Genomic DNA, 10,663 nt, shown 5'->3' with positions numbered 1-10,663 from the left:
AACGCATGACCATAAACGGAACCACAGTGCTTCGGTTTCTTCCTCTTGTGCACGGCCACTAGCATAGCAATCTCCTCTTCTTCATGCAAATCAAGTTCCTCGTCCGACGATGAATCATCCACGAAAGAGGAGTCAACCGAGCTCATCTACAATGCACACAACTACCGTCAAACATACTATCCAATCCCAAGTTAAATCATCAAGTTTTGTCATTTTTTTACCTTGGGAAATTCCGTCGAACACCTTGTGCGCGCGGCCGAGGAAGATGGCCGCCGGTTGGATTGGCGGCTGCTGACGGCTGCGGACGGCTGCGGTCGGCTCCGGACGGCTGCGGTCGGCTCCGGACGGCGGCGGTGATAAGAGATGAGAGGTCGGAGGCCGGCCAAAAGGAGCTCGGCGGGCGGCGAAGACTAGTTCGGCAGCCGGGCGGAGGGCGGCGGGGAGGCGGTCGTGCGGCCGGCGCAACGGCCGTGGACAGGCTCACGGCCGACGGGAGGAGGTCGGCGGCAGCCTAAAGACCCGGCGGAGGCCTACCGCGGCAGCCGGACCGCCGGAGGGGCCGGATCCCGCGCCGGCTGCCACCCGATTCGGCGGCGTTTGGGCGGCGGCGGGGAGGCGACGGAGGCAGAGGGCGGCGGCGACGGAGGGCGGCGGAGGGGATGTGGGGTGGTGGCGGCGCCGACGGCGAGGTTTTGGGCGGTCGCGGCGGCGGATTCCGGTCGGCTGTTCTTCGGGCGGGCGGACGGGCGCGGGCGGGAACGCAAATGAAGTGGTGGTTGGGCGTTCGCGGACGGCGGCTGGTTTTGGACGAGATGCATCTCGTGATGTATATTTGCATCGCTAGGTGTTGCATTTTACATCACGAGGAGGCCGCGGTTCAATTTTTTTTGCATATAGACCGTCTGTTGGAGCAGTGTTTTTTGTCTTAGAATGTCCAAAAGTTAGTTATTTTTATATTTGGACCATCTCTCGAAGATGCTCTAATGCCTTATGCGAGCAACTAAACGCGCCCTTTGGACCCCTTGTCTTTGGATGCCACAGTACCTCCGACCGTACGCATTGAGAAAGTCGGGGTCATCACAGTGTTACAAACGTCGTACTCCTACTACGTGGTGTTTGATCTGATCGATGATGCATGTGCGCGTGTGCTGTTGAAAGAAAGAAACGGACATGGGAGGCGGCAGCATGTACTACAGCATCATGTTGAGCTGTTGCTGGCGGCCAGTCAGCCTTGCACGCAGTACATCCGGTTGAATGTTTGGATCCAGGTCCAACTGCCGGTGGCCGCTGCTCCGTCAGATCAGGTGGGTAGGTTTCGATGACAAACGTACCGGACGAGTACTGCCGCCGAGTGCTGAGCCGAGACATGACACATGACAGGCGGACGGCATGCATGCATGGCATGAAGCACGGCGCGGACCGATCCCATCCGTTCGTCCGCCCGTGCCGGCCGGCGCCGGTGCCGCCGCCGTACGCGTGTGTTCCGGCCCGTTGAAATTCATTTCACCGACGAGGCCCGAGTGCTGGCTCGGCAGAAATTGGCTGAAGCAGCGGCACATGGAATGGAAAGGCAGGAATCAATGAGGAGCGCGGCGGAGGAGGATGAAGATGGTCTCGGCCAATTGGGAGGCTGTTGACAGCCAGATCGACGACTCCATAGGCCATGGCGGCACATGCATCACGTCTGCATGCCAGTCCAGCCCGACACTGGCACCGGCCCCATGCATGTGGCTCCTCGGCACGTTGTACTCGCCGACTACGCCGTGGTAGGAGTATATCCCAAACAAACATGAGATAGAAGATTCAGATAACCTTTTAATTTAGTTTAATTTAGTTAACTTGTTTGATTGTTCTTGTCCCACACCAACACCGGTTCCGGCGATCGGCGTTGGTTGCGTGATGATGAGCCGATGAATCATTGCAACTACTACTATGAGTCGATGAAGTATTGTTGCAGTAATGGCGCCAACGAGCAGCTTTACTCATCAATCAATCGATTGCATGGCGACGACGATATCGACCCGGCTAGCGAGAGGCCCATGGCACATGCCACTATGACCAGCCACCAGCGCCAGAGCGCAGAGCGGAGCGGAGATCGATCTGGACCACCACCACTAACGCAAGTGCAGTGCAGATGGATCCATCGCCGGGGGGCCACGGCGCACCACGACCGGTCTCCTCCCCGACTCACTTCCATCGCTTCGCCTTCACTCCATCCTCTCCGGCCGCATGGTCTTCATCCATCCATCTTCTCCGGCCGCCGCCGCCCCGCCGCCGTCGCCATACGCCACACGGTACGGTGCGACTAGTTTAGAAGATCGTACGTGTGGTTCTTGTCACGCGCGGCCGGCCTGGAAAGGAGCAACGCGTGCCTCGTACTTTGCTCAAACCCCAGCGGAAGCGTACGTACCAGAACTCAACTTTTCAGTTTCCGCTTTCTCAGCACCAGACAAACAAACAGGCAGGCAACGGAGAGTACACGACGCAATGGGAAAAGCCCCGAATTCCGATGCGTACGCCGTCTCTGAAACATAACCTCATCATCATCATCATCAACGGGTCTCATCACAACCACCATCAGTACTTTCTCACGCACTAGCAAAAAGAAGAACTCACTCGCCGGATCACTACTACCTCGCCTGTATTTACATCCCAAATTCAAGTTACTTGTCCTCACGCAGCTGATTACTCAAGCGTACTCTTGGAGCTAAGCTTAATTTTCCAACAAAAACACCTAATTAAGCGTCGTCAGCCAAAAACAGTAGGATTAAAACGGCTCGTCCCAAGCTCATCAATGGCGGTGTGGTGGTGGTGTCTGCTGCTGCTATGTAGGAGTAGTATGTTCCCTGATAATGATGCCGAGATGGACAGACACGGACGTTAATGCGAGGAGGATGGTGGTGGTGGTGGTGCGGTCGCCTCCTTCTTCGCCACCTTCCCCTGCTTCTTCGCGGCCGCGTGGGCGGCGGCGGCGGTGGACGCGGACGACGGGGAGAAGAGCCGGTCGATGCCGAACACGGACACGGACTTGCGGCAGACGGGCACGTTCAGCACCGGCGTCACGCGCACGTGCGCCGAGTAGGACCGCTCCATGCCGCTGCCGCCGGACCCGGACCGGTGGCGCCGCCCGCCCGCCAGGCTGCTCGGGCTGCTCGAGCTGCGGCCCAGCCCGTTGAACACCACCTTGCCGGCCGCGTTCAGGCGCGGGCTGTCGGCGGCCACGGCGGAGGGAGGAGGTGGAGGAGGGGGTGGCGGGGGTGGCGGCGCGGCAACCTGCGCCGCCGTGAGCCGGATCTTTGGCGGGAGCTGGTGCTGCGATGTGCTGACGGGAGGCGGCGGGGTCGGCGATGGAGTCGGGGCCGATGCGGGTGCCGGCGCGGGCTTGTCGGGCTCGTTGGGGTCGCGGAGGAGCGGGAGGCTGAGGGACGGCTCCTGCTCGGGCGGCTTCGGCCCGCGGCGGAGGAGGCGGCGGAGCGGCTGCTTGGTCTCCGTGGACGAGGAGGAGGAGGAGGACGCCTGCTGCTTCCGCCTCCGGAGCAGGTCCCTCCACCTCCTGGCCGGAACCTTGGGCTCCTCCGCCGCCTGCTCCGCCTCCACCACCGCATCCTTCGTTTCCTCCTCCGCCCTCGGCGTCTCCGGCTGCTGCTGCTGCTGCGTTGTCGCCGCCGGCGCCGGCGGAGGCCGCGTGGTCACCACCTCCGACGAACAGCCGCTCGAAGACGGGAGGCGGAGCGGCACGAGCTTGCCCCCGGAGAAGAGCTCGTCGGCGGGCAGCATGGTGGAGACGGCCGAGCAGCCGGCGAGCAGGAACTCGAAGTCGTTGCTCGCCTTCCCCGCTGCCCCACCCCCCGCAGCCGTGCATCCGCCGGCGTCCTCGAGGCTGAAGGAGACGCGCGGGCCGAGCCACTGCATCGCGGCCGACGGCGGGGGCGGGGGAGGCGGCGGCGGCGGGGCCGGGGGGCGCGACGCCGCAGCGGAAGCCATGGATCGGATCGAGGTGGGGGACGCGGTGCCTCGTTCGCTGGAGGCGGCGGGCGGCGTCGGGATGGGAGCGCGAGCGAGGGAGCGAGTTGTCTTCTCTTCTCTTCTTCTTGGCTGGGCTGGGCTTGGCTTGGCGGAAGGGAACAAAATAGAATAGAGGGGCGGAGGAGGGTGGCAGAGTAGAGTATGGCAGTGCTAGCTGTGCGTGCGTGAGGCGTGTCTTGGGAAAGGCGATGTGGCTCAGTCGCCCTCTTGATTAGAGTTGTTTTCCTTGGGGGTCGTGCGGTGGACTTGTGAGGGGGCCTTGGGTTGGGTGTGCACTATGAATGTGTGGACTTGTTTGTTGTTAATCAGGCGCATACATTTTAAATATGATTTGGACAGTTCCATCTAATCGTGTCCGCATATATTTTAAATGGGATTCGAACGCACTGGACGAATTTCATGCAAAGAGGGCCGAACTCATTTACGTTCAGACATATAATTTACATAAAAACAGACGATATTTTGTCTTGTTGACTAAAATTAAAAAGAAAAACCTAAACTAGCTTGCAGTCAACGGTGACCTCATACGCGTGGCTGACATGGCCAGTGGCACCGCCGTCGCCATCCATCTCATCGTCGAAGTAGCTCTTCTAGCGGCTGAATGGCGCGGCAGCCCTACCCAGCCACCGTCTAGTGCCCACGGAGGAGTCGCTTTGCTTCATCCTGCGCATTAGGTACGGCCCCCTCGGCCAATGCCGATGTTGTCCGGGTTGCCCTGTTTGTGAGCGGATGTATTGCTAAGCAACAACTCCTTGCCAGTCTTGGTGAGCTTCCAAATCGAGGCGACGACGGAGGTGTTGCTAAGGCGACCACTAATTGCTAGTCTTGGCAAGCTCCCCGTCCAGGTGGCGGTGGAAGTGTCACTAAGCGACCACTCATTGCCACTCTTGGCAAGCCACCCGTCGAGGCGGCAGCGGCGTCCTTCCATGGGCAATGAATGGTCATGGGCCTAGGCCTCCGCAAGGGTCGGGGTCCGCAGGGATCCTCCCCCAGTCGCCCTCTCCTCGGTCGCCGTGATGGGTGATACGTCCATTTTGCATCATGTTTTTCTACTGTTATTTATAATGTTTTCATGCATAATAATGATTTTGGAAGTATTTCTAATGCCTTTTCTCTCATAATTTGGAAGGTTTACACAAAGAGGGAGAATACCGACAACTGAAATTCTAGACCTGAAAAAGCACGTCAGCGCTACCTATTCTGCACAACTTCAAATAAGCTGAAACTTCACGGATTTTTTTTATGGAATATACAAGAATTATTGGAGTAAATAACTACCAGAGGGGGGCCACCAGGTGGGCACAACCGACCTGGGCGCGTCAGGGAGCCCAAGCACGCCCTGGTGGGTTGTGCCCTCATCGGCCCACATCTGGTGCCCCTCTTCTGATATATAAGTCATTTTGACCTAGAAAAAATAAGGGAGGACTTTCGGGACGAAGCGCCACCGTCTCGATGCGGAACTTGGGCAGGAGCACTTTTGCCCTCCGGCGAAGCGATTCCGCTTTCCCTCCTAGAGGGGGAAATCATTGCCATCATCATCACCAACAACTCTCCCATCTTTGGGGGGGGGGGGGCATCTCCATCAACGTCTTCAACAGCACCAACTTCTCTCAAACCCTATTTCATCCCTTGTGTTCAATCTTTGTACCAGAACCTTACATTGGTGCTTGTGAGTGACTAGTAGTGTTGATTACATATTGTAGTTGATTACTATATGGTTTATTTGGTGGAAGATTATATGTTCACATCCATTATGCTATTTAATACCCCTCTGATTTTGAGCATGATTATTATTTGTGAGTAGTTACTTTTGTTCTTGAGGTCACGGGAGAAGTCATGTTGCAAGTAATCATGTGAACTTGATATGTGTTCGATATTTTGATGATATGTATGTTGTGCTTCCCTTAGTGGTGTCATGTGAACGTCGACTACATGACACTTCACCTTATTAGGGCCTAAGGGAATGCATTGTGGAGTAGTTATTAGATGATGGATTGCTAGAGTGACAGAAGCTTAAACCCTAGTTTATGCGCTACTTCGTAAGGGACCGATTTGGATCTAAAATTTTAATGCTATGGTTAGATTTTATCTTAATACTTTTCTCGTAGTTGTGGATGCTTGCGAGGGGGTTAATCATAAGTAGGAGGTTTGTTCAAGTGAGAACAACACCTAATCACCGATCCACCCACATATCAAATTATCAAAGTAGCGACGCGAATCAAGCCAACATGATGAAAGTGATATGATGAAATTCCCGTGTACCCTTAAGAACGCTTTGCTTATTATAAGAGACCGTTTTGGCTTGTCCTTTGACACAAAAGGGGGCTACCTTGCTGCACTTTATCTATCTTTACCGTTACTTGCTCGTTACAAATTATCTTGCTATCAAACTACCTGTTGCCGACTATTTCAGTGCTTGCAGTTAATACCTTGCTGAAAACCACTTGTCATTTCCTTATGCTCCTCGTTGGGTTTGACACTCTTACTTATTGAAAGGACTATGATTGATCCCCTATACTTGTGGGTCATCAAGGCTCTTTTCTGGCGTCGCTGCCGGGGAGTGAAACACTCTTGGTAAGTGGAAATTGGTAAGGAAAAATTATTATTATATGCTGAAATTTATTGTCACTTGTTACTATGGAGAGTCATCCTTTAAGGGGTTTGTTCGTGGTATATTCACCTCGACCGGAACCACAATTAGTTGCCCCTCAACCTACTGCACCTACTAAAAATATTGGTTATGGAATTCCTTTCGGTATGATAGAACAACTAATAGCTAATCCTTATGCAGGAGATGGAACCGAACATCCTGATATGCACTTGATATATGTGGATGAAATTTGTGGATTATTTAAGCTTGCAGGTTTATCCAGAGATGAAGCTAAGAAGAAGGTTTTCCCTTTATTTTTGAAGGTAAAAGCATTGGCATGGTATAGGCTATGTGATGATATTGGATCATGGAATTGGAATCAATTGAAATTGGAATTTCACCCAAAAAAATTATCCTATGCATCTAGTTCATCGTGATCGGAATTATATATATAATTTTTGGCCTCGTGAAGGAGAAAGTATTGCTCTAGCATGGGGGACGCTTAAGTCAATGTTATATTCATGCCCCAATCATGAGCTCTCAAGAGAAATTATCATTCAAAATTTTTATCCTCGGCTTTCTCGTGATGATCAATCCATGCTCGATACTTCCTGTACTGGCTCTTTTATGAAGAAGACTATTGAATTCAGGTGTGATCTTCTAGAAAGAATTAAACACAACTCTGAAGATTAGGAGCTCGACAAAGGTAAAGAGTCAGGTATTAAGCTTGAGTTTGATTGTGTTAAATCTTTTATGAATACCGATGCTTTTCACAAGTTTGGCACCAAATATGGACTTGACTCTGAGATAGTAGCCTCTTTCTGTAAATCATTTGCTACTCATGTTGATCTCCCTAAGGAGAAGTGGTTTAAATATCACCCACCTATTAAAGAAGAAGTTAAAGAACCGATCATAGCTAAAGATGAAACTATTATTTACAATGTTGACCCAGTTGTTACTACTTCTTATATTAAGAAACCACATTTCCCTGTTAGGATAAAGGAACGTGCTAAAGTTTCAACTATGGTTTGCAAAAGTCATATTAGAGCACCTAAACCTGCTGAACAAATTAAAGTAGAACCTAGTGTTGCTATGGTTAAATATCTCTTGGTAGAAAATATTGATGGACATGTTATTTACTTCTGTGATGAAGTTGCTAGAATTGCCAAACCCGATGAAAAAGATTAACATAGACCTGTTGTTGGCATGCATGTTGTCTCAGTTAAAATAGGAGATCACTATTATCATCGTTTATGTGACTTAGGTTCTAGTGTGAGTGTTATTCCCTTTATCTTATACCAAGAAATTATGAATGACATAGCACCCGCTAAAATAGAAGACATAAATGTCACTATTAAACTTGCTAATAGAGACACCATCACACCACTAGGGATTGTTAGAGATGTTGAAGTCTTGTGTGGGAAAATAAAATACCCTACTGATTTTCTAGTTCTTGGTTCCCCATAAGATGACTTTTTCCCATTATCTTTTGTAGAACCTTCTTGAACACTGTCAATGCTACTATAGATTGACATAAAATAACTGTCAGTGTTAGCTTTGGTGATGAGTCTCATGAATTTAACTTTTCCAAATTTAATAGACAACTTCATAAGAAAGAATTGCCTAGTAATGATGAAATAATTGATCTTGCTTCTATTGATGTGCCTCCTACTGATCCACTAGAACAATATTGGCTAGACCATGAAAATGATATGCATATGCATGAAAGAAATGATATAGATAAAATTTTGATGGTAACAGGCGGATCTCGGGTAGGGGGTCCCGATCTGTGCGTCTAGGCGGATGGTAACAGGAGACGAGGGACACGATATTTTTACCCAGGTTCGGGCCCTCTTGATGGAGGTAAAACCTTACGTCCTGCTTGATTAATATTGATGATGTGGGTTACAAGAGTGGATCTACCACGAGATCAAGGAGGCTAAACCCTAGAAGCTAGCCTATGGTATGATTGTTGTTCGTCCTATGGACTAAGACCATCCGGTTTATATAGACACCGGAGAGGGCTAGGGTTACACAGAGTCGGTTATAAAGGTAGGAGATCTACATATCCGTATCGCCAAGCTTGCCTTCCACGCCAAGGAAAGTCTCATCCGGACACGGGACGAAGTCTTCAATCTTGTATCTTCAAAGTCTTGGAGTCCGGCCGATGATGATAGTTCGGCTATCCGGACACTCCCTAGTCCGGGACTCCCTCAGTAGCCCCCGAACCGGGCTTCAGCGACGACGAGTCCGGCGCGTATATTGTCTTCGGTGTTGTAAGGCGGGTTCTCCTTCAAACTTCATGTTCCCGTCGAATAGTGTCCGGCTTCCTTATAAATGTTGCGCTCCTTGGCTTCTACGCCCAATAATGGCCCTCTTCCACGTGTCATACGAATGCGAAAGGCTGGGGTATTTTTACATTTTACCCCCTAACCGTGCGAATGAGCCGCCTATAAGAGAGGCGAGGATCTAGATCTAGCTTACACCATCCTCCATCCGCAAGTTCTCATCAAAGCGCCTCTGACAAAAATCCATTCCATCATGGATAGTCGACGCGGCTCCTCCTCTCGCGCTCCCAGCCCTAAGCCAGGAGATTGGGGGAGATGCTCAGTTCCACACAGCGAGCTAGTGGCGCTCCAAACCGAGGGATATCTTCCCCCAGCTTTCATGGTTCTGGTTCGAGCCGGACTAGCCACCTACAAGGGTGGGAAGCAGGCGGAGAGCGTCCCCAACCCCTCCAAAGGGGAGCGGATATGCTTTGTCCCCTACCTAATAAGGGGACTCGGATTTCCCATACATCCGTTTCTCCGGGGGCTCCTAGAGTTCTACGGACTCCAGCTTCACCACCTCACGCCTGCCTCCATTTTGCACATCGCGGGCTTCGTAGCTCTTTGCGAGCTGTTCTTGGGCGTCGAGCCCCATTTTGCGCTGTGGAAGAGATTGTTTTGCCTCGTACCCCGTTCTCATGAGGGGTCGATATATCAAGTGGGCGGATCCGAAATATGGCGCATCGCCGGGACCGGATATCTATCCGGCACCCTGAAGAAGGCGTCCGAAGACTGGCCTTCGGAATGGTTCTACATGGAGGACGCCCCTCTGCCGGATCCAGTTCGGATCGGCCTCCCGGAGTTCAGTAATGCTCCCTTGAAGAAACGCCTGAGTTGGCGCCCGCGGAGCCCTCAACGGGAAGATGATAGGAGCGTCCATTATCTGATGGGCCAGATTAGATTACTGGCCCACTCCGGATTGACCATGATTGGAGTCATGGCCACGTGTATTATGCGAGGGGTGCAGCCACTCCAATATAGGGGCCACCCTATGTGGGATTTCAACGGGGAAGATGACGCCACCCGTCATGGCCGCAAAGGGCCAGGCTCGGCAGCCGATCTGGCAAAGATCCTGTCCGGCTTGTACAAGGGAGAGGAGGAGGACTTCCTCCGCACGAATCCGCTGAATGGATTGTCTATGAATAACCCTCGGAGCTGGGTAAGTGGATTTTCATCCACCCGATCCATACTTTCAAAGTCAAGTATCTTACTCTGTGATTTCGACGCAGGAGCTGCGCCGGGATGTGGAAGGCATACGAAGCCTAACTCCACAGCCTGAGGATCCGGAACGATCCCTTGATCCGACCTCCGAAGAGGATCCGGACTTAGCGGTGGAACTGATCGACGGGGTGTTCCACCAGCTCAGCATACACAATGCTTTAGTCGCCATTATGGCTGACTACCCTGGTTTGTTTCCGGCCTCCCAGGTGACTATGACCGAGGTCTTGACACCATCATTTAATCCGTGCTCAATTCTGACCATCCTATACTGATGGTGCATCGCAGGAGGTGCCTTTAAGGCGGGAAGCTGAACCCGCGGTGGCCGGCCAACAAGGGTCAGTCCGGCCCAGCAGGCGGAAGGGGAGTGCGACGCGAACTGAAACGTCGCCGCAATGGTACGGAGCACCGCTATTTTTAAGGGAAGGATTCCCAGGAGGTATATTAATGCTCATAACTTTCCCAGAAAGAGCGCTCGCCGGACAGTGTCCGGAGAGGTTGC

General features: G+C 52.3%; 1 protein-coding gene across 1 annotated transcript; it reads right to left on the bottom strand.

Moving 5' to 3' along the window:
* Positions 1 to 2,488: 2,488 nt before the first annotated feature.
* Positions 2,489 to 4,265, bottom strand: LOC119307407 (proline-rich protein 12-like). The gene has a single exon (XM_037583483.1). The coding sequence runs from the start codon at positions 3,982 to 3,984 to the stop codon at positions 2,881 to 2,883; it is 1,104 nt and encodes a 367-aa protein (XP_037439380.1). The 5' UTR covers positions 3,985 to 4,265; the 3' UTR covers positions 2,489 to 2,880.
* Between the last annotated feature and the right edge of the window lie 6,398 nt (positions 4,266 to 10,663).

The sequence above is a fragment of the Triticum dicoccoides genome, chromosome 5B, assembly GCF_002162155.2.
Source record: "Triticum dicoccoides isolate Atlit2015 ecotype Zavitan chromosome 5B, WEW_v2.0, whole genome shotgun sequence".
Lineage (NCBI taxonomy): Eukaryota > Viridiplantae > Streptophyta > Magnoliopsida > Poales > Poaceae > Triticum > Triticum dicoccoides.
This window is presented reverse-complemented; position numbering and strand designations above follow the sequence as displayed.

Coding starts and splice junctions, on each gene's coding strand:
- LOC119307407 (XM_037583483.1), bottom strand. CDS start 3,984: ATGGCTTCCGCTGCGGCGTCGCGCCCCCCGGCCCCGCCGCCGCCGCCT.